A 25,407-nucleotide genomic window follows, 5' to 3' on the forward strand; every position below is an offset into this window, starting at 1 on the left:
AACAAAGTGAAGGTAACAATTCACAGAGTAAGAGAAGATTTAGCAAATCATATATACGATAAGGGAATTGTATTCAGAATATATAAATACTCTTACAACTCAATAACAAAACAATAAATAACCCAATTTTTAAATGGTCAGAGGAGGACTTCCCTGATGGTCCAGTAACTAAGACTCCCACTTCCAATACAGGGAGCCCGGGTTCGATCCCTGGTCAGGGAACTAGATTCCACATGCCACAACTAAGAGTTTGCATGCCATAACTAAAACATCCCGCGTGCCGCAACAAAGATCCCGCACACGGCAACGAAGATCCCATGTGCTGCAACTAAGACCAGGCACAGCCAAATAAATAAATATATTTTTTAAATAAATAAATAGTCAGAGGATCCAACATTTCCCCAAAGAAAATATACAAATGCCCAGTAAGCACATGAAAAGATGCTCAACATCATTAACCACTAGGGAAATATAAATGAAAACCACAATGAGATACCACTTCACACTAACTAGGATGGCTATAATCAAAAAGACAATAAGCACTGGCAAGGATGTGAAGAAATTGGAAATCTCATATATTGCTCAAGGGATTGTAAAATGGGGCAGCCACTTTGGAAAACAATTTGTCAGTTCATTAAATATTAAACATCAAGTTACCATATGACCCAACAATTCCACTCCTGGCTAATACTCAAGATAAATAAAAAGTAGGTTCACTCAAAAACTCCTACATGAATGTTCAGACCAGCATTATTTATAATAGCCAAAAAGTAGAAACACTCAAATGGCCATCAGCTAGTGAATGGATAGATAAAATGTGGTCTATCCATGCAATGTAGCAGTATTCAATAATAAGAAAGAACGAATATTAATATATGTTAATACATGAATGAACCTTGAAAACATGCTAAGCAAAAGAAGCTAGTCACAAAAGACCACGTATTGTATGATCCATATATGAGATGCCCAGAATAGGCAAATGGATAGAGACAGAAAGTAGATTAGAGATCACCTAGGGCTAGAGGAGAGGGAAAATAGGGAATGAGTGCCAATGGATATGAGGTTTCTTTTTGTGGTTATGGTTCCACAACTCTAGAAACGTGCTAAAAATCATTACATTGTACACTCTGAGTGAACTGTATGGTATTTATATCTCTATAAAACTATTAAAAATATTTAAAGAGTAATTGTAAAGGTAAAAACTATGACTATATCTCTAAAGCATAATTTTCTTATGGGACAACTTTCTGAAGTTTCTAAAGCATTAACTGGTGGGGTTTTTTTTTGGTAACTTATTATTGTTTTATTAAGATGTACCTTGGTCTATTTTAAAGACATTTAAATGTGTTAACTAATATTTTTTGTTAAGTTCATGTAATATATCTTACAAAAATCTTTGTCAGAATGAAGCCTGTAATGCTGATTAGTTTTCTTGCTTATAAAATAAGAGGATTCACTAGATGGACTTCAATATTCTGATTTCTGATAACTAAGCATAATTCTGTTTATAGGAGCCTTCTCTACTTAAAGAGATGCTGAACATCTATTTGATTCCCTTAATGTTTTAAATATAAAGATCATATTTTTACTTAGTGCTCCTTAATACTACCTCATTTTATTATCTACAATAACCTTAAGGCAAATACTATTATTATTCCAATTTTACCATTGAGGAAACTGAGGCTTACTGGGGTTAAGTTGCCCAACTGACATTAGTAAATTAAGGAGCTAGAGTTAAATCCAGAGATTTGGAGCTTGCAATCTGAACACTATGACTTACAGCCTTCCTACATAAATACATACTATTTGTTTACATACTAAATATGTAAATAAAACTATCCTAAAATAGTTTGATTATAGTAAATAGCAGTACTTACCATCTTATGCTTGGATGTTTCTACTTCACTGTGTAATTGCTTTTTTTCTGAATAACCAGATATTTAGAGGTTATAGGGACTGGTTTCAAAGTAGAGTGCTGTTTATTAAGCATCATTCAGGGAACTTAGTAGAAACTGGATTTATTTGCACATTGAACAGTTCCTTATCATGCATCAAAACAGGTCACTGAAAAGGTTAGAGTACTTCCATTGTACTTATCCTATGACTCCCACTCTCAGTTTAACTGAACTATTAAAAAACTTGAGGACAAGCTGTTTCCAGAAATGAGCCTTTCAACTTCTCTAAATTCAAAAGCTGACCTCTCTGAGAATAAACAGTTTATGCTTGTTAAGTGAGTTGTCAGGGTGAGTTCTTCAGAGGTCTGTATTTTTTCTCCTTTGAATAGTCTTATTTTTTCAATGGCTTAACCTCCTGAGAACTGGTGTGCTCCATTTCTAGCTTGGATAATTTTTACTATTGTTGATTACTTAATCCTGTTTGAAGGTTCACCACCTCCTTTTGGCTTACTTTTAGCAAGAGACATGTTGAGATTTGATTTAGCTCGTGTGGGCCATAGGGTGTTAATATTTCCATGACTGAGTGTTAGCAGTGTGTTCACCAGGTATTGATACTTCCATTAGAGAAGGCAGTACTGTCAGAATACCAGAGACCAAGGGCTAAGGTCTGTAGTTCTTGGCAGATGCTTGCTGTTTTCTTGAACCCTGGTGCACAGGTGCAACTATTCAACTGCTAATAATAAGCAGAAATTACCCAAGGAATTAGAAGGCAGTTCAAGGGAAGTATTCATTTAAAAATAGTAACTCTAAATAGGCATCAGAGGATTACATCAGAAGCTTAAATAAAAATTTGACAAGGTACCAGAACTTGCCATCCTACATGATGTGAAATTATTGTTTTGCAGGAAAAAGAGCAATACTTAATAGGCAGTGCTTTAGCTTTCAAAATCAGTTTCCTTGGAAAAATGTTCCACAAAAATGTTTGCACCAAACCACTATATTCTTTATTGTAGAGATTAATTAATGTGTGCTAAAGCCATTCTTAACTAGCATTGTAAGCAGGCAGAATAGAATATGGAAAAGGTAGACAGTTATAACTTCCACATCTGACTAAGTAATCAAGTGATGGATGATGGTGTATCCTTTCTATTTATTTATTGAGCAAAAATATGTGTACATGGAAATTGGCATGTAATGAATCAAAGAAGCCAAATTAGGTCATAATGACTGTCTCTAAACAGTTTAGAGGGAAAGACTCAAACTGAAGATCACACAATATACTCTATACTATAATCAAAGTATTAGGTGCTGTATGCCCCCAAGGAAGAGAGAGGCAGATTCTCTCAAGGAAAGTAAGAAAAACTTCACAAAGAAATTAAATTCTGACTTGAAACATTCATAAGAATTTCCTGAATGGAGAAAAGAGAAAATGGCATTCCAGGAAGAAAGACTAGCATGGTCACAGTTATGGAGGTTCAGAGAATAGTAATTTAATATAATATTGGAAGGGAATTGTACTGGGAGACAAGGTTGAAAAGGATGGTTCAGTTTAGGTCATTTGGGGCCTCATGAGTCAGGTAATTACTAGGAACTAACTTTACTGCAGCCCATGGAATTTTAAGAATGGGAGTCATACAATGAGATTTATTTTATACAGGGATAATTCTGTGAATTATTTTGAAGGGTGGACTGAAAAAAGAATAGAATAAGAGCAAGGATATTAGATAGATGCAAGTATTGAAATAGTCTACTTGAAAAACGGTCTGGGCCTGATCAAGGCATCAGTAGAAATTTACAGAACAGATTTGAGAAACACTTCAGAGGAAAGTGAAAAAGAGAGAGGAAATAAGGAAGACTTGGAGCTTTCTGATTTGGGTAAATGATAAATAATTACATCATTAACCAAGACAAGAATTATAGAAGAAAGAGCAGATTTGGGTAGTGAAGTTGGATGCCATACTTCAAGGCCTTGAAGAGGAAATGGAGAAAAATAAATTGTGCCTCTTGGAATAGGATTGCTAGTAAGGGCAAGAAGATCAGTAAAGTTGGAGGAGGTAAGAAAAATATTTTGATGTTTGGGGTTCATATATTTGTTGAAATAAAAGACCTTCAAGCATGTTTAAAAACTGAGATGAAAGATGCATGAAGGGAAGATCAGAAAATAGGGATGGATGAACTGACAAAATGAGATGGCACCAACAGCCAACAACCTGGACCAAAAATGCAAATAGAAATTTTGTCAAGGAGAGGAAGAGAGTAACTTGTTCCTCTCAGTTGGGAGGGAAGGAAAAATATGAATATGATTTTAGATAACTATGGATATGGAAGAGAAAAATGTGAAAGTTTCAGTATTCTCCATGAAGGGAGAGTCAAGGTGATATACTAAAAATGAAAAACGTAGAAGTGCATATACCCAAAGATATGTATCTTGCCTTTGTGTACTTTTGAAGAGTTTCTGGAGTTACTTCCATATTTCATGGTTGATAATATAAGCTTTGAAATCAAACATATCTATCTCTGCCACTTATTACTTGAATGACCTTGGACAAGTTTTGGGAGTAATAAGCATCATGTACCTTACAGGATAAAGTACTTATGAGAGCTTTCAGTAAATGCTGCCAATCATTTTTATCGTCATTATCCTCTTCATCATAACTATACTTTTAAGAGAGTTTAGAGTTTTCAGATTTTTTTCAGTGCCAAATTATAAATATCAATAAATTCATGGGAACAATTTCATTTCTAGTAAGCTTCAGTAAGCTTAAATTCACTTGTCAAAATGTATATGTTAAAAGAGTTAGCAACTTAATAAATATTTGACAATGGAATAATGACTTATAGCTTACTTATTAAGCTCTTTTACAATATGTTATGTGATTCAGCCTATAAAACAATCTCTTTAATATTGTTACCAACATCTACAAATTCCATTTTACTGATCCCCATTTTACAGATAAAGAAATTGAAACCCAATTTGTCTATTCATTCACTCAATAGGTACTTATTGATGGCCTACTTATGCTTGGCCCTGAAGCAAGCATATTAAGCAAAAAGATACATAATCTTGCCTTTATGAAGTTGCAGTCTACTGGAGGTGGGGAGAAATAGGCCACTACCAAATTATAAATGTAAAATAACAGGTGTTATAACAGCTCTGAGTGAAAAGCACATGGTTCCATGATAACATAAAGGACCCAAATCTTTTCTCCAGAGTGGGAAAATTCTTCCCTGAGGAAGTTATGTTTGATTTCAGATCAAAGATGAATGAGAATGAATTGGTGAAAAAGGAGAGTAAGAGAAGAGCTTCCTGGGAAGAGGGAATCTATGAAATGCGGAAACTGTGTTTAAGAAACGGGAAGAAAGCCAGTGTGCCTAGAATCCAGGGAAGGAGTGTGTCATATAAGATGAACAGATATGTTCAGATGGAACTAGAAGATCATGTTAAGGTCTTCTAAACAGTACCATGTTAAGCAACTTGGTCTTTATTCTGATAGCAACAGGAAGGCCATAAATGATTTTCAGTGAGAGAATATTTTGAATTGACCTTCATCTTTCAAAGATTCCTCTGGTTTCTGAGTGAGGCATGGATTTGGTGAGGGAAGGAAAAGTAGATGAGAGAAGATGAGGTAGGAAGCTATAGAAGTAGTCCAGATGTCAGAGAATGGCAAGTCAGCCTTAGAAGGTGGTGGTGGTGACATAATAAAATGAAGAGAATCAGAACATTTAGAAGTAAAAATGACAGGATTGACTGGGGAGGAGTAGTGAAAAAGAGGGGTATCAAGGATTACTTTTTAGGTTTCTGTCTTATGTAAGTAGGAGGATAATAGAAGCATTCCGTAAGATGAGGCATGCTGGGTGACAAACAGATTATAGAAGAACAAGAACCCTGCAGTTCAGGCTTTGTATGTTGGCTTTGAGGTGTGCTTGAGGTGACTGGTGGTGGTTCAACAAAGATATCTAAGCTAGAGACCCCGATCTGGAAATCATCCAGAGAAGAATGTGAATTAAGTCAAGGGTGCAGATAAATTTGTTTAGAGAGAGAGGGCATAAGATAAGAAGAACCTTTATATTTAGATTCAAAATCCCTATTTTTTTTCTTAACTTCATGTTGCTTTTGCATGTAATGTCTAATGCATACAAACACAAAATCTCCCCATTGTGCTTTCAATACACCACTTGCTTAAGATAGGACCTTTCTAAGCTTATCTATAAGTAAAATCAAAATGCAATCATAAAGAGGAACAAAATCAATAACTACTCTTTAATTTTAAATAATAATTTTAATTAATACATGACTATATAGTTAATTCCCAATATCCATGCATAAGTCCATAGACTATCCATCAGGAAACGTCTGTATAGTTCCTGTGTCCCTTTGGGCCTATGATTCATTCTTATTCCTTTTGGTTCATGACTGGACCAATGCCCCAATCCAAACATACAAATTACACTGCTCACTATTATATGTCTCTTTGATCCACTTAGAATGAAATAAAATTAAAAATAAACCCAAATTAGTCTTGTGCATATCATATAAGCATATATGATAATATCTAGTCAAAAGGTTAGAAGGCCTTGCTAGAAAAACTGGCCTAGTATTCTGGATATTTGGAGTCTAGTTGCAGTGTCACCATGAATGACCTTAGGAAAACAGCTCAAACTCTCTGAGTTTCAGTTTCTTCATCTGTACAATCAGTAGGTTGAACCAGGTCTCCAAGTTTCCTTGAATTCTAATATTTTGTAATCATGTGAAAATTTTTGAAGGAACATGAATTATTCAGTAGATAGAAGTTGGCGACCATCTTAAAGAAGCCTTATTCACCATTTTTCCCAGAAAAAAATTTCTTCTGTCACGTCTGATTGTTTTTTGAAAAATAGCAAAGATATTCATATTGACATTTTTCTTCCAAGTTGATGCTGAGTGTGTCATCAGACTCAAAACCTGTTGGAAAAACAGTTCTGTACTTCTGATGGTTTTCTAATTCTAACCTGACATTGGGGCTTTTAACTGTGAATAGCCTCATGGCATTCTGCCTGAATTCTTAGTGTGTTTTCAGAAGTCTGACATTTCTGTTACACTTAAATTTGACCTCAGATTTCTTTGCTTTTCAGTTTACTCCAAGCTGCTTTTTTTAAAGGTCATTTGTTACATTGCATTTGGCTTTCACCCATCACTTTAAAAGTTCTTTGAGTAAGGTATTGACCCTATATCGTTTTTCAAACTAGAAAAAGGAGAACAAAAGAGAAAAAGAAAGTAAATAAGAAAAAAGTAGAAATGACAAAATAACAAGTCAAATGGAAAAAGTTGAAAGATGTATTTTTCTGTTGAAATTTCACTTCACAGTTCCACTGGTCCTGTTGAAGCTTGTCTGAATCCTTTGTGATATTCCTATAAGCCCTCTGAGATGAGAGAAATTATAAATGTTTGAGGGAAAAGAGGAGGAATGACAATTCCCAAGTCAGATGACTGCAAAGCCAATTTTTCATTCAGGGAAGACATAGGTTGATGTGCTGCTGTCTTAGAAACAGGGCACAAGTGCTGATTCCTTGACTTATGGCCCCACTACAATAACACATGCCAAAACTATGTTGTATATCCAAAGTTTTCAAAGTGATGTCTATAGTCCTAAGGATGTTTACAGCGATGTCACAAGATCGAAATTATTTCCATAATAATTCTAAGATGTCATTTCTCTTTGTCACACTCATTCACTCATGAGTGTAGAGTGGGATTTTCCATAGACTACGTGACATGCAATATTGCAACAAAGTTAATGCTGAAGCAGATAGAGAATTCAGCTGTCTTCCATTAAGCCAGACATTAGAGACAAAAATGTTAAACAAGATCATTCTTCTCACTAAATTTTTTCTTTGTGAAAATATAGGCATATTTCATAGAAACAGTGTTCATGTTAGCCAGTAATGGGATTATTAATGTCATATAAAATGAACTGATAAATATTTCTTAAATGTCCTGGTTTTATTTCTAATTGGTTATTGTTGATAGACATAACTCACATACACAAAAACTCTTTGGAATCTTCCATAATTTTTAAGAGTGTAAAAGGGTCTGGATACCAAAAAATAAATTAGAGAACTTTTATTGTACAGCAAATTCTAACCACTGACCAGTTTCTGCTTCTACCTTGAGCCAAAAAATTACCTAAATACTTGATACTCTTCCTTTCCTGCCCATGTAAAGATTCAGTTCCAACTTATTTCTCTGCTTGACTTTAAACTTTATGTTTACCCTACATTGTTGGTAAAATATAAAGTTGATGTTTCACTGAAGTTTCTTTGAAAAATGTTTATCTTGAAGTTGTTTTAATTTTACTTAATTTTTTTTCACATTTTGAGGTTTTTTGCCACGTCTTAGATTCTTTCTATCAACTTTTACAGTCAGTCTTCAAGGAGTATTTTTTCTTTGTGTCCAAATGTCCTCATTGGACAGTAAGCTATTTTAAGGTAATTCCTTAACAATTACCATACACAGTTATATTTACCTTAGCTATGGTATCTTGTCCTTTTAGAAATCCCAGGGATGCAATTGTTAGCTCAATTCGGAAGCAACTAAACCCTGAATATATAGAATCACTGATCACGAAACTCATATAAAACTGAATAGTAAGCCAGTCTTGATGTTTTTGCTTTTGACCATAATTGTTTCTTTGCTCCTCTCTTCAGAGATGCTTGGGAAACTAAATTAGATAACGTAAGGTTACTTAAATGGACATTTAAAAAATTATGAATAACATTAAATAAGTGATTATTTCACTGGACTCTTCTTATGCCTAATTTTTTAAAATTTCATAATAAATGAAAATTTGTTTCACCTTACATAATCTCCTCCCCAACAAGTAATGGAATTTTACTGATCTTATATCCTTTTAATACCTCAAAACAGATAGATCTCCATTTATTACATTTTAAATTATCTATTTTCTTATTGATTATAAGGAAGTTTCTTATAAATATAAACAAAGACCTAATTGACATAAGCCTGATGAATCTTCTAACGAGACTTCCATTTATTCTCCAGACTCAAGGTGTTATGTCCATACCTATAGTAATTACTAATCCCAAGGTTAGCAGGGTCACTAGAGAGTGGCTCTGGTTTATTATCGGCAAAAATTATACTTATTTTTCAAGCAAATCAGGTCATTGGAAAGTACAATAACCTGGCTTGTGGAAAATTCAAAATAGGTTGCAGTTCTTCTGATACATATGACGTTTCAGTGTGTAAATATCACACCACAGTCAGAGAACTAATATGGGTAGCCCTCACCTCATTGAGGAGCGAGTTACTGAGCATGAAATGCCAAGAACTATATCCCCAAAGATTAAATAGTTTCAGACAACATCACAGGAAAGAAATGCCAGGATTTGTGGAACATGTTTGTCCATTGATCTGTGGCTAAGTTCATGGCCCTGAAAAGGTATTAAGCATAAATTCTCCAGAGGCAGAGATCCCTATTTGGGCCTATCATGTTAAAAGAATATTCTCAATCAACTACAAGATATGAGGCTTGTTCTTTTACTCAACAATGTGCACTCTTAAAAGGACATATGATTTGGATCTTTTTTCTAGTGGTAATATATTTGCAATTATTAATATATTTTCATAGTTAATTGAATGAGACTTACTTTAAAAATTATTTTTTTTAGTAACCAATAGAACTTTCATATAGAAAACTTGAAAAAGTAAGCATAAAAAAGGAAACTAAAGTCATCCATGACATTTCCATCCAGAAATTTGGTATTCATATTTTGATCCTTCCTTTTCCATCTTTCTTGTTAAGCATATGGAAAAATGCACACATTTTTCTAAATGGTATTATACTGCACAAATTGCACAAATTTTTCAAAATATTCTCATATTATTAAATATTATTTTAATATTTTAATGACAGCATGTATTTTATCATATGGTCATAGCACATTTAACTTAACTGCTTATTTTTAGATATTTATATTATTTCCAATTTTGTTTGCATACATATATCCTCACACACACCTTTGATTATTTTCTTAGGAAAAATTCCCAAAGTAGAATTGCTAGATACAGGAGTAAGCACATTTTAAAGATTCTTTTTAAATACATGTTCCCGTATATTGCCAGCAATATATGAAAGAGCCCATTTCCCAGGAACTTCACCAACACTGCCAGCGTCTCCTTTAATGTGAGCAACTCTTCCTAAAATAGTCAAATTCAAGTTATATTTGGATATGTTTTAATGTCGTTAGGTCTTAGTCACATCTCAAGATGTCTTGTGGTTCATTTCTTAGCAATTTCTCTTCCAATTTCTTCCTGAACTTCAAGCAACAGTAATGAATAAAAAGAGACATTCCTTTCTATGAAGGTGCAAAAACATTCTTCCCAGCATTTGCACATGTTAATACAATATATAATTTTCCTTTTGGACTATACTATACAGATATTACTAGTTTTTTGTTCTCCTGTTCCTGAGGAGCCTGAAAAAAAGAAAATAAACCTTTCTTTTCCCTTACCTTCAGATTTGTTTTTCTCTTACTGTTTGACTGAGAGGGAAAAAAAATCTGGAATTTGTATGAGTGGTGTTTGTGGAATTAAGCCTATTGCTACCAATGTAAATTATCTCAGAGCACAAGAAATAAGATGGGCTCCATAGTATGATATCCTTCATTATTATCTTCATGGCCAATGCATTTTTATTAATCACTCAACATGTATGGAGCATGGTGCTAAATTCTAGAAATAAAAAAAAAAGAAGATAGAACAATCTTTATCTTCAGTTTATATATTCACTAGCTGAGGAATGAAGATACATATATATAAAATGATAAATCCTAATACACACTAGCATATCCTAATTGCCCAGTGGATTTAACCACTCAAGGCCCTTGGAGTTCAGAGAAGTGATTGCTAAAGATTGGCGTAGTGGCCTTCAAGGGGATTTGATCCACATTTTGAAGGATGACTAAAACTTTAAGAAGAGAAGGGAGGGTGTTTCAAGCAGAGGTTACAGTGCTCACAAAGATGAGAATGAGCATAGGATTTTCAAAATAAAAATAACATACAATGAGCCAGAGCAGTTTATTCAGTATTACAGTAGTAGAAAAATCTGGAGTGTTCAGCCAGCCTTGAATATCTAAATGAATAGTATGGGCCTGAGAGGTCCTTTGAAAATAGAAAACCATTTAATGGTTTATGAGAAATGAACTTACAAAATAATTCTGGAAATTTTATAAGGTATTGCTATGAAAAATGCTAATACCAGCATGAGATAATTATGGCCTAGCATAGACAGTTGCAGAAGAAATTGAAACAAGTGTAGATGCTAGAGCCATTGGGATAGAAAAATCAACAGAACTTGGCAACTGATGAGATATAAAGATAAGAGACTACTAGGCATTCCACAAATATATTCAGTTATGCTTGGACTAGGGATATAAATGATTGAGCCTATCCTCAACCATGTGTATAGAATCCCATAGAGAAGGGTGTGGTGAACTCAACAGGGGGCTAGAAAGTGGCTGGGACTGCTTCACCAGTAAATTGATGCTTGAGCTTTGACTTCAAGGGTGAATAGAATTTCACCAGATGGAAAGGGGGAAAAATTAAATGAAGGGGGCAAAGAGGGAGAAAATATAACCATTAAAATTTCAGACCTACATGACTGGAGAAAGGTGATAACACAGACTGCAAGACAGAAGTCTGATAGTAGAGATGTTTTAAGTGGAATGATAATTAATTCAGTTTAGACATTTCTCAAATATGTGGCGAGTGTCCACCAATCTAGAGGCAATGCAGACACATATATGAATGAAACAGGCAAAATTTTTCTGCTTTCAGAGTGTTTACCTTCTAGTGTTTGGAAATAAATACATAATTACCAGTATAGTGTTCACCAAGGGCTTTTGTTTTGTTGTGATATTTGTTTTCTATTTTTCCTTCTTTGTTGTCATTCACATCAATAAGATAAAGTAGGCACACAGGAAGGCATGGATGACTAGTATCGGACCTAAGTCATCGCTTAGGCAACAAAATATACCAACTAACTATTCCCTCTAAGACTTCAAACTGTCCTCAAACTGACCTTGACATCTACAAGCCACAGACAAATGGTTTAGTAATTGAGAATAATAAATTAGTCAATCACATTTCGTTAGGAGAAAATAAAGTCTTAGGGCGCTAAAACAAGCTGACCTTCTTCCAGCTTTGCATTTTTATTACATCATTTCTGCTCTCCATCTGTGCTTAATGCTATGCTAAGATGTCCTGACCTTAGCGGTACTTCTTGAGATGTGCCTGGGCTACATTCTCACTAGGTCTTTTTGCTAGAATGTTCATAGGGAGAAAATTATTGCAAAAGTATTTGCAGGTCAGAAATAAGGGTTTTGGATGACTAACCTTGGAAGTGAAATTCTTCTTGCAATTGAAATGCTCAATTTAAATGAAAAAAATATGTAACCTGTTTAAGCAGTGCATTTCAAACTGCTATCAAGGACAGTTGGGAGATACTGAGTAATGCCATTTTTTCCTTTACACTGTAGCTGCATAGTATTCATTTCACCCTTCAGTAACCTGACATGTTGAAAAGAGACTGGGCCTTGAAGAGTTTAAAGTTTTCTGACATCCACAGTATTGAGACCCAGTCTTTAGAGCTCTCACCTGACTGGTTGAAAAGTATTTTGTTTGTTCCCATACAAAAGGATTTGGGGGTTTTGTTCATTCATGTCTTTGTTTTTAAGTGAATTACTATAAAAAGTTTCCTTCAAGTTTTAAATTATACATACTAATTTTTTAAGACTTGTTTAAAATTAATTGCTCTTATCAATACCCTTGTTATATCTACTAATCTACATACTAAGTATGGTGTCAAAGTTATATCTAGGCACTTCCCAGGAGCTAGAGATAATTGAATCTACTTCTACTGATGGAGCAAGAGAATGGCAATCGGAGGAGCCTATCAGAGGAGCACAGTCATCCCTCAGTATCCTCAGGAGATTAGTTCCAGGACCCCTGCAGATACCAAAACTCAGAAGCTTAAGTCCCTTACTTAAAATGGTGTAGTACAGTCAACCCTATGTACCCACAGATGAGAAACCTGCCAATATGAAGAGCAACTACAGGGTTTCAAATGCTAACTAAATTTAGTTCAGTAACAAACTTTTATTGTGTCTAATTGGTGCTAAATCTTACAACAGGCATTTGCAGTCCAAAAATGAGTAAGGCATAGTTACCCTCAAGAACTTAACAGTCTAGTAAGATTTAGCTGTATTGAGTTATTTGTGCTTATTTATTGTAAGATACTTTAGATTTCTGGTTTTCATTATCATCTGGCCAAAACTCATTTAAATATACCATATCCCACTTTTAATCATATATGCCATCAGGTCTCCAGCTGGTAATAATTTACTTAAATATATGGCTAAATAATAAGCAAAAATTTTTATATATTTTAGAAAATATCTTTTATATTCTATAATCCACATTTTATAGGCAGGAAAGCTGGCAGGGATCTGAAAGTCAAAACAACTTTCTACTGCAGTTCATAGGAGAGTACAGACTATGAAAAAGAATGATTATTTGGTGCTAATGAGCATCTTAATTGATTGTGAGATTATTATTTTATCTAATGCATTGGAAGTGAAATTAATTCTCTGTTTTCTTGATATTTCTCATGCATTATTTTATACTGTTAACAGCTTAGTAGATATATTTACTTTGTATTAGTTTTCCAGATCAAGAAATTCGTAAAGTGGCAGTTCAACAGTTAGACAACCTCTTGAATGATGAACTACTGGAATATCTCCCACAGCTAGTTCAGGTAAGAACAGCAAAGTTGCCAAGGGATTCCAGGATTTTAACCAATAATTCTCTAAAACACTTCCCAGTGAATCAACAATAGACTACATAAAAGTGATAATTGCAATTTGGCCAGCCAGAAGGCTAAAAAATTATAGCTCATATGTCAATATGGGTACCACAGACATTCTCTAGCCAAAACTGGTTACAGTTACAAAAAAGGTATATAAACGCCAAAAGGGAAAATTTTTAGAAAACAACTTCACTTATTAATTAGAACAGGAAAAAATTAGAAATGCTTGTGATGAAATATTTGTATCCAACTGTATATATAAAACGTAAAAAATTAACCGAATAAATATTATGTAGAAAATAGTCATTTACTAGGCATCCGCTCATAATATTTTTCTTGCTTTTCCCATATTCTAATATTAATTATAGATTTTATAAAAGTGGTTTCTAATAACCAAATTCTGCTGCCAGGTAGTACACTTTTATGACATCAAATATCACAATATTGGAGTAATTTTGGAAAATAATATAAATTTATCTAGAAATACGATCAAGGATTGATTTAGTCTGAATATGTTGAAATATAAACAGTTACACAAATGGTCATGTATTGATATATGACTGAATATCCAAAATATAAGCAATGATTTTTTTTCTAAGTTAACTGTATACTGAATGCTGAATAGGTCTAAAACAGTGGTCTTTATGTTTTTCTTTTGTCTTGCTTTTAACACAGGTATTTTCTTATCTGAAATGTCAGGTTGTAGTTACAAGCTATTTTAAGTGTCAGGTGCCTCAGGTTTTGAATTTAGGACAGGAGACCCTAAGACTGAAGTGGGGAGCTTCTATGAATAGCCTTGAGTACCATGTTACTTTACAAACAGAATATGCACTTCTCTAAAGGCCACCTAAAGAGAGAGCTGGTTTAGAAATATATATACCATAGAGTTGCTTCTACCACTCCTTATAGTTTTGACTTCCCTAGGCTTGCCAGGATAGTGTAGTGAAAATGAAGATTAATGCAACTTGCAGGAACACTATTCATCTCATGCCTCATGAATATGGGCAACCTGCTGTATCTAACCCAACTCAAAAAAATAAGTTTTTACAAAAGTTTATGTAGATTAAATCCATTTGAAAACCCCAATCGGAATCAATAACACTTGGCACCAGGAATGTCGCTGAGAGCCATATGCCTGTAAATGCAAATTCGTAGACAAGGTGAACACAGGGTCCAACATAGCAAATACACAGAGGTAAAGATAAGTAACATTGCAACTATTCTCTAATTAAAAATGATGGTTATAGAGCTTCCCTGGTGGTGCAGTGGTTGAGAGTCCGCCTGCCGATACAGGGGACGCGGGTTCGTGCCCCACTCCGGGAGGATCCCACATGCCGTGCAGCGGCTGGGCCCATGAGCCATGGCCGCTGAGCCTGCGTGTCCGGAGCCTGTGCTCCACAATGGTAGAGGCCACAGCAGTGAGAGCCCCGCGTACCGCAAAAAAAAATGATGATTATAAACTCATGTGAGATGGAAAAAAATCTATGATGTGACTGGAAAATAAATGAAAGTTGAGAAGAATTTTCAAAACATTCATTGTGGGGTTTGCCCTTACACTTCAGTGCTCCACCCTGACATTAAAACTTTCCAAGACATGAGAGACCTTCAAGATGGTGGAAGAGTAAGACGTAGAGATCACCTTCATCCCCACAAATACATCTACATGTGGAACAACTCCTACTGAACACTGGCAGAAAACGTCAGACTTCCCAAAAGGCAAGAAACTGGGTAGGGCAAAAGAAAAAAGAAAAAACAGAGACAAAAGAATACGGATGGGGCCTGCACCTATAGAAGGGAGCTGTGAAGGAGGAAAAGATTCCACACACTAGGAAGCCCCTTCACTGGCAGAGATGGGGTGTGGCAGGGGGGAAGTTTCGGAGCCACAGAGGAGAGCGCAGCAACGGGTGCGAAAGGCAAAGCGGACAGATTCCCGCCCAGAGGATCGGTGCCGACCAAGACTCACCAGCCCGAGAGGCTTGTCTGCTCACCCGCCAGGGCAGGGGGGCACTGGGAGCTGAGGCTCAGGATTCAGAGGTTGGATCCCAGGGAGAGGACTGGGGTTGGCTGTGTGAACACAGTGTGAAGGGGGCTAGTGCACCACAGCTAGCTGGGAGGGAGTCCGGGGAAAAGTCTGGAACTGCCGAAGAGGCTAGAGACCACTCTTTCAGGGTGCATGAGGAGAGGGGATTCAGAGCACTGCCTAAACGAGATCCAGAGAGGGGCGCGAGCCACGGCTATTTGTGCGGACACCAGAGACGGGCATGAAACGCTAAGGCTTCTGCTGCAGCCACCAAGAAACCTGTGTGCAAGCACAGGTCACTATCCACACCTCCCCTCCCAGGAGCCTGTGCAACCTGCCACTTCCAGGATCCCGTGATCCAGGGACAACTTCCCCGGGAGAACACACAAAGCCTCAGGCTGGTGCAACTCACGCTGGCCTCTGCCGCCGCAGGCTCGCCCCACATTCCATACCCCTCCCTCCCCCTGGCCCGAGTGAGCCAGAGCCCCTGAATCAGCTGCTCCTTTAACCCCGTCCTGTCTGAGCAAAGAACAGATGTCCTCAGGCGACCTACATGCAGAGGCGGGGCTAAATCCAAAGCTGAACCCCAGGAGCTGTGCGAACAAAGAAGAGAAAGGGAAATCTCTCCCAGAAGCCTCAGGAGCAGCGGATTAAATCTCCACAATCAACTTGATGTACGCTGCATCTCTGGACTACCTGAAGAGACAACGAATCGTCCCAGAATTGAGGTGGTGGACTATGGGAAGAGCAATATATATTTTTTTTTCCTTATTCTCTTTTTGTGAGTGTATATGTGTATGCAACTTTGTGTGATTTTGTCTGTATAGCTTTGCTTTTATCATTTATCCTAGGGTTCAGTCTGTCCTTTATTAATATTATTTTTAATTACTTTACAATTTTTTATTTTTTAAAATTATTTTTTATTTGGTACTTTAATAAATTTATTTTATTTTATTTTATTTTTCTTTGTTTCTTTTTTTCTCCCCTTTCTTCTGAGCCATGTGGCTGACAGGGTCTTGGTGCTCCAGCTGGCTATCAGCCATGTGCCTCTGAGGTGGGAGAGCAGAGTTCAGTACATTGGTCCACCAGAGACCTCCCGGCTCCACATAATATCACATCGTGAAAGCTCTCCCAGAGATCTCCATCTCAACGCCAAGACCCAGCTCCACTCAACGACCAGCAAGTAACAGTACCGGAAAACCTATGCCAAAAAACTAGCAAGACAGGAACACAACCCCACCCATTAGCAGAGAGGCTGCCTAAAATCAGAATAAGGTCACAAACACCCCAAAACACACCACCGGATGCAATCCTGCCCACCAGAAAGACAAGATGCAGCCTCATCCACCAGAACACAGGCACTAGTCCCCTCCACCAGGAAGCCTACACAATCCACTGAACCAACCTTAGCCACTGGGGGCAGACATCAAAAACAACGGGAACTACAGACCTGCAGCCTCTGAAAAGGAGACCCCCAAAACAGTAAGTTAAGCACAATGACAAGATAGAGAAACACACAGCAGTTGAAGGAGCAAGGTAAAAACCCTGCAGACCAAACAAATGAAGAGGAAATAAGCAGTCTATCTGAAAAAGAAGTCAGAATAATGATAGTAAAGATGATCCAAAATCTTGGAAATAGAATGGAGAAAATACAAGCAACGTTTAACAAGGACCTAGAACACCTAAAGAGAAAAACAAACAATGATGAACAACACAATAAATAAATTAAAAATTCTCTAGAAGGAATCAATAGCAGAATAACTGAGGCAGAAGAACAGATAAGTGACCAGGAAGATGAAATAGTGGAAATAACTACTGCAGAGCAGAATAAAGAAAAAAGAATGAAAATAATTAAGGACAGTCTCAGAGACTTCTGGGACAACATTAAACACATGAACATTCCAAGTATAGGGGTTCCAGAAGCAGAAGAGAAAAAGAAAGGGACTGAGAAAATATTTGAAGAGATTACAGTTCAAAACTTCCCTAATATGGGAAAGGAAATAATCAAATCCAGGAAGCACAGAGAGTCCCATACGGGATAAATCCAAGGAGAAACATGCCAAGACACATATTAATCACACTATCAAAAATTAAATGCAAAAAAATAAAAAATAAATAAAGAAGGTAGACAGAAAAAAAATTAAATGCAAAGAAAAAATATTAAAAGCAGCAAGGGAAAAACAACAAATAACATACAAGGGAATCCACATAAGGTTAACAGCTGGTCTTTCAGCAGAAACTCTGCAAACTAGAATGGAGTGGCAGGAAATATTTAAAGTGATGAAACGGAAACACCTACAATCAAGATTACTCTACCCAGCAAGGATCTCATTCAGATTTGATAGAGAAATTAAAACCTTTACAGACAAGCAAACACTAACAGAATTCACACCACCACACCAGCTTTACAACAAATGCTAAAGGGACTTCTCTAGGCAGGAAACAGAAGAGAAGGAAAAGACCTACAATAACAAACCCAAAACAATTACGAAAATGGTAATAGGAAAATACATATTAATAATTACCTTAAATGTAAATGGATAAAATGCTCCAACCAAAAGTCACAGACTGGCCAAATGGATACAAAAACAAGACCCATATATATGCTGTCTACAAGAGACACACTTCAGACCTAGAGACACAAACAGACTGAAAGTGAGGAATGGAAAAAGATATTCCATGCCAATGGAAATCAAAAGAAAGCTGGAGTAGCAATTCTCATATCAGATAAAATAGACTTTAAAGAAAAGACTATTACAAGAGACAAAGAGGGACTCTACATTATGATCAAAGGATCAATCCAAGAAGAAGATATAACAACTGTAAATATGTATGCACCCAACATAGGAGCACCTTAATACCTAAGTCAAATGCTAACAGTCATAAATGGGGAAATCGACAGTAACACAATACTAGTAGGGGACTTTAACGCCCAACTTTCACCAATGGAGAGATCATCCAAAATGAACATAAAAAAGGACACACAAGCTTTAAATGATACATTTAACAAGATGGAATTAACTGATATTTATAGGACATTCCATCTCAAAACACCAGAATATACTTTCTTCTCAAGTGCTCATGGAACATTCTCCAGGATCGATCATATCTTGGGTCACAAATCAAACCTTGGTAAATTTAAGAAAATTGAAATCATATCAAGTATCTTTTCCGACCACAACGCTATGAGACTAGATATCAATTACAGGGAAAAAAATCTATAAAAAATACCAACACATGGAGGCTAAACCATACGCTACTTAATAACCAAGAGGTCATTGAACAAACTTAAGAGGAAATCAGAAAATACCCAGAAACAAATGACAATGAAAACACAACGACACCAAACCTATGGGATGCAGCAAAAGCAGTTCTAAGAGGGAAGTTTATAGCAATACAATCATACCTCAAGGAACAAGAAACATCTCAAATAAACAAGCTAACCTTACAGCTAAAGCAATTAGAGAAAGAAGAAGAAAAAAAACCCAAAGTTAGCAGAAGGAAAGAAATCATAAAGATCAGGTCAGAAAGAAATGAAAAAGACATGAAGGAAACAATAGCAAAGATCAATAAAACTAAAAGCTGGTTCTTTGAGAAGATAAACGAAATTGAAAAACCATTAGACAGACTCAGCAGGAAAAAAAGACAGAAGACTCAAATCAACAGAATTAGAAATGAAAAAGGAGAAGTAACAGCTGACACTGCAGAAATACAAAGCATCATGAGAGATTACTACAAGCAAATATATGCCAATAAAATGGACAACGTGGAAGAAATGTACAAATTCATAGAAATGCACAGCATTCTGAGACTGAACCAGGAAGAAATAGAAAATATAAACAGACCAATCACAAGCACTGAAATTGAGACTGTGATTAAAAATCTTCCAACAAACAAAAGCCCAGGACCAGATGGCGTCACAGGTGAATTCTATCAAACATTTAGAGAAGACCTAACACCTATCCTTCTCAAACTCTTCCAAAATATAGCATAGGGAGGAACACTTCCAAACTCATTCTGCAAGGCCACTGTCACCCTGATACCAAAACCAGACAAAGATGTCACAAAGAAAGAAACTACAAACCAATATCACTGATGAACGTAGATGCAAAAATCCTCAACAAAATACTAGCAAACAGAGTCCAACAGCACATTAAAAGCATCACACACCATGATCAAGTGGGGTTTATCCCAGGAATGCAAGAATTCTTCAATATATGCAAATCAATAAATGTGATACACCATATTAACAAATTGAAGGAGAAAAACCATATGATCAACTCAATAGATGAAGAAAAAGCTTTTGACAAAATTCAACACCCATTTATGAAAAAAACCCTCCAGAAAGTAGAAATAGAGGGAGTTTACCTCAACATAATAAAGGCCATATATGAAACACACACAGCCAACATCGTTCTCAATGGTGAAAAACTAAAACCATTTCCACGAAGATCAGGAAAAAGACATGGTTGCCCACTCTCACCACTATTATTCAACACAGTTTTGGAAGTTTTAGCCACAGCAATCAGAGAAGAAAAAGAAACAAAGGGAATACAAATCGGAAAAGAAGTAAAAAACTCTCACTGTTTGCAGATGACATGATACTATACATAGAGAGTCCTAAACCCTCTACCAGAAAACTACTAGAACTAATCAATGAATTTGGTAAAGTAGCAGGAAACAAAATTAGTGCGCAGAAATCTCCTGCATTCCTGTACCCTAATGGTGAAAAATCTGAAAGAGAAATTAAGGAAACACTCCCATTTACCATTGCAACAAAAAGAATAAAATACCTAGGAATGAACCTACCTAAGGAGACAAAAGACCTGTATGCAGAAAACTATAAGACACTGATGACAGATATTAAAGGTGATACAAAGAGATGGAGAGATACGTTCTTGGATTGGAAGAATCAATATTGTGAAAATTACTCTACTACCCAAAGCAATCTACAGATTCAATGCAATCCCTATCAAACTACCAATGGAATTTTTCACATAACTAGAACAAAAAATTTCAGTTTGTGTGGAAACACCAAAAACCCCAAAGAGCCAAAGCAATCTTGTGAAAGAAAAATGGAGCTGGAGGAATCAGGCTCCTGTATTTCAGACTACACAAAAAGCTACAGTAATCAAGACAGTATGGTACTGGCACAAAAACAGAAATATAGATCAATGGAACAGGATAGAAAGCCCAGAGATAAACCCACGCACGTGGTCACCTTACCTTTGATAAAGGAGGCAAGAATATACAATGGAGAAAAGACAGCCTTTTCAATAAGTGAGGCTGGGAAAACTGGACAGCTATATGTAAAAGAATGAAATTAGAACACTCCCTAACACCATACACAAAAATAAACTCAAAATGGATTAAAGACCTAAATGGAAGGCCAGACACAATAAAACAATTAGAGGAAAACATAGGCAGAACACTCTATGACATAAATCACAGCAAGATCTTTTTGACCCATCTCCCAGAGAAATGGAAATAAAAACAAAAATAAATAAATGGGACCTAAAGAAACTTAAAAGCTTTTGCACAGCAAAGGAAACCATAAATGAGACCAAAAGACAACCCTTAGAATGGGAAAAAATATTTGCATTGAAGCAACCCACAAAGGATTAATCTCCAAAATTTACAAGCAGCTCATGTAGCTCAATGTCAAAAAAACAAACAACCCAATCCAAACACGGGTAGAAGACCCAAACAGACATTTCTCCAAAGAAGATATACAGATTGCCAACAAACACATGAAAGAATGCTCAACATCACTAATCATTAGAGAAATGCAAATCAAAACTACAATGAGGTATCATCTCACACCAATCAGAATGGCCATCATCAAAAAATCTACAAACTATAAATGCCTGGGAGGGTGTGGAGAAAAGGGAATCCTATTCACTGTTGGTGGGAATGTAAATTGATACAGCCACTATGGAGAACAGTATGGAGGTTCCTTAAAAAACTAAAAATAGAACTACCATACGACTCAGCAATCCCACTACTGGGCATAAACCCTGAGAAAACCATAATTCAAAAAGAGTTATGTACCACAATGTTAACTGCAGCTCTGTTTACAATAGCCACGACATGGAAGCAACCTAAGTGTCAATAGACAGATGAATGGATATAGAAGATGTGGCACATATATACAATGGAATATTTCTCAGCCATAAAAAGAAACAAAATTGAGTTATTTTTAGTGAGGTGGATGGACCTGGAGTCTGTTGTACAGAGTGAAGTATGTCAGAAAGAGAAAAACAAATACCATATGCTAACACATATATATGGAATCTAAAAAAAAAAAAAAAGGTCTGATGAACCTAGTGACAAGACAGCAATAAAGACGCAGACATAGAGAATGGACTTGAGGACAGGGGAAGGGGAAGGGGAAGCTGGGACGAAGTGAGAGGGTAGCCTGGACTTATGCATACTACCAAATATAAAATAGATAACTAGTGTGAATCAGCCACATAGCACAGGGAGATCAGCTCAGTGCTTTGTGACCACCTAGAGGGGTGGGATAAGGAGGGTGGGAGGGAGACGCAAGAGGCAGGAGATATGGGTATATATGTATATGTATAGTTGATTCACTTTGTTATAAAGCAAAAACTAACACACCATTGTAAAGCAATTATACTCCAATAAAGATGTTAAAAAAAAATCTTTACAAGACATAATCTAAGCCTACCCTGCTGATTATTTTCTGGATTCATTTTATTTTTGTTATGCATTGTTTTATTAGGATTAAACAGGCTATATTAAAGAGCAATAAGAATGGACTTTAAGACCATAATGAAAACAGAAAGTATGGCGTATAGCTAGAAATCAAATAAGACACAGACCCAGAGGCACTGCAAACCACAGACCGTAACAATGCAGGTAGGTTTCAGGAAGAGAGTTCAAAATAATGCAGTATGCACCAAAAATATTGCCTACCTCCTAGATGGTGAGGCAGGATGCAGGTGGACATTGTAGCAGTAGACAGAGTGAGCAGGGCGTTTGGAAGTAAGGACGGCAATTCAAGATCTATAAGTAGTTACTGGGTTCAGAAAGAAATCACAGGGAAATCTGAAAAGAAAGCTAAAAGACAAGCACGGAAGTAAATTCTGAGACATCTCTCCTGGTCATATGCTCATAGGATATGTTCACTATAAGGGCATGAACACAACCCATGATCTAGTCAGTCCAGTATTAGCATGTAAATTAAAGAAGCCCGCAACTGCAGTTTAAGACAACACACATTATGGTCTTATATATTCAGACAACATTGAGAGATTATGCAAATTTTTTGAAATCATCTTTGACATTCTCACACTTTGAGAATTCATAAATGTTCCCATCCTTGAGGATGGTTAGCATACTGAGGTGTTTCTTCAGGTGCGCATTAAATGAATGTTGTACCCACTTTTTTCTGCTGTCTATACTGTGATATAAAACCTGGCTTAAACTCTGTGTGTGTGTCTGTGTGTTTGTGTGTGTGTGTATGTGTGTGTGAGAGAGAGAGAGAGAGAGAGAGAGAGAGAGAGACTTAAATGGCTTACTGAGCAACAAACCGTAGAAACTTTGCTTCTCAAGCAGGGATAAGCATTTTTAGGAAGATAGGAAGAAAGCCTGACTTTCATTTTCACAACTTATTCAGATTCCTGAGATGATGGGGGCCCAGATACTTACTGACTGCCAATGGTGAAGTCCCTATAGAATGTGGGTGGAGGTCTGAATTAGGTCCCTAAGGAGATCAAAGGTTGCTATTGATGATTGTGTTTCCCACCAGGTTGGGTATACTAGAAAACATTAGAAAGTTGTTCCCAGTGCAGATGAAGGCATGGGAGATTTGGGGATGGGTGAATTATGGTGGGAACAGTCAGCTTTGAAACCTATAAGGAAAGCTTCAAAGCCTGCAGATTAATGCTCAGTTGGTGATTTCATTTAAGGCTTTGAGTGTGTATTAATTTCATCTCCAAAAGAAGAGAAACATCTACTGCTTAATAATGCCATTTTTATATCCAAACACTGTTCATGATATTATTTTTTGTGCCAAGATTCTTTTCCTAGGCATGGTTGAACTCCACCAACAACCTGCTCCTATTTATTATCCTGTGATACTAAAGCAAAAATAAGGAAAGGAAGCAGACTACACACCCCCAATTGTGTGTTGTGTGTATGGTCTGTTATTAGTTATACACCAACTAATAAAGCTATCAAATATAAACATTTTGTTAAAACGTTGATGCTGTTTTCCCTGTCTTTCTCAAGACTCTTAGGTCCCTTTGTATTTGCTGTAATTTTGTTACTGAGGAAAGAAAGAAAAAAACAAACTAATTGTATCTCTTATTTCAGGCTGTCAAGTTTGAATGGAACCTTGAAAGTCCTCTAGTGCAACTTCTGTTACACCGCTCACTGCAAAGCATCCAGATTGCCCATCGTCTTCACTGGTAAGATTAACCAAAATAGGTTAGGATACCTTTTTTTATTGTCAACTTTTCTTTGTGGGGCAGCTTTCCCTTGTAATTGATACAAACTTCCACTTAAAATTCAGCCAAATTTGAGTCTTTGTCAAGGTTATTTTTATTTATGAGTATAATTTAACTGTCATCATCTTCAAAATCTTCCTTTCGTACTGTTGCTGCTCTTTAAATCCAACCAGAATTTTAACTCTGGATGATACCTTTCCTATAGCTTTAAATCACAAGGTCTACATGTGATCACATCTACTTGCTTAATATTTCAATATAAAATCTAGTTATAAGACTGTGTATGTTTTGGAAGAACGTATGCTTTAAAAGAAATTTCTGTACAATATTAGTTATAAACATTGGGGTCTAAAGACCAATGTGTGCTCTTTAAGTTAAAAATTCCTACAGCACTAAACTTTTCCCAAAGCATAAATTTTGAATATTATTAGTGGAGAAGTCAGACTTATTTAAGAGATACCAGAATTCCTCATCATAACCTGCTCCTGGTCCTACTGAACAAGGTATTCTTTGGATGCTGTTCTCCCTACTTTTATTATAACATTGTAAATTCACACAAAACTTTTAGCAATTACAAATGTCAGTGACCTAAGGATGAAATTGAATCTATCCTTTGTCCTCACATATGTATAACAAGCATCATTTATTGGCTTCAATTGCTAGTGGAGAACTTTAATAAGAAAAAAAGGAAGTCAATATCATTTTTGAATATCATGTTTTTCTGCTTCAAAAAACATTACTTGTGTTGACATCACTCTTCCCATGAAAATGACTCAAGGATTTCATAGCAAAATAGAAATACAAGGAATTGTCAAGCACTAATATTTGATTTGATGCTGAATTTCATTTCAAATTCCTAATAGAAATGCCAGGGCATTTTCCTCTAGTATGTCTAGGATGTCCCTACCATTTTTCGATCAGCTACTTCGGTGGGAAGTTAAGTGGATACACTTGTTGGTGTTTTACTGTCATAATAAAGCTAGAACTCCATTAACCTCAATGTTTATTTCCCTTAAAACTTCACTTTTTTTCACTTTTCACTTTTTTTAACATATGTTTATTCAAATGAAAGCATATTAAAAAATATCATGACCACCTAACAATCTTGATTTAAATATTTGAACCAAAACATAATATAAAATATATAAAGTAAAAAA

General features: G+C 36.0%; 1 protein-coding gene across 3 annotated transcripts in view; it reads left to right on the top strand.

Annotated features, from left to right (window-relative positions):
• The window catches only part of PIK3C2G (phosphatidylinositol-4-phosphate 3-kinase catalytic subunit type 2 gamma), a 301,036-nt gene that overhangs the window by 98,059 nt on the left and 177,570 nt on the right, over nucleotides 1–25,407 (top strand). For all 3 annotated transcript variants that reach the window (XM_060112830.1, XM_060112831.1, XM_060112832.1), the window contains 2 exons: nucleotides 13,612–13,705; nucleotides 24,117–24,211. In XM_060112830.1, the coding sequence (XP_059968813.1) occupies nucleotides 13,612–13,705; nucleotides 24,117–24,211 (189 nt within the window). The remainder of the gene's footprint in view (nucleotides 1–13,611; nucleotides 13,706–24,116; nucleotides 24,212–25,407) is intronic.

This window comes from Mesoplodon densirostris, chromosome 11 (assembly GCF_025265405.1).
Source record: "Mesoplodon densirostris isolate mMesDen1 chromosome 11, mMesDen1 primary haplotype, whole genome shotgun sequence".
NCBI lineage: Eukaryota > Metazoa > Chordata > Mammalia > Artiodactyla > Ziphiidae > Mesoplodon > Mesoplodon densirostris.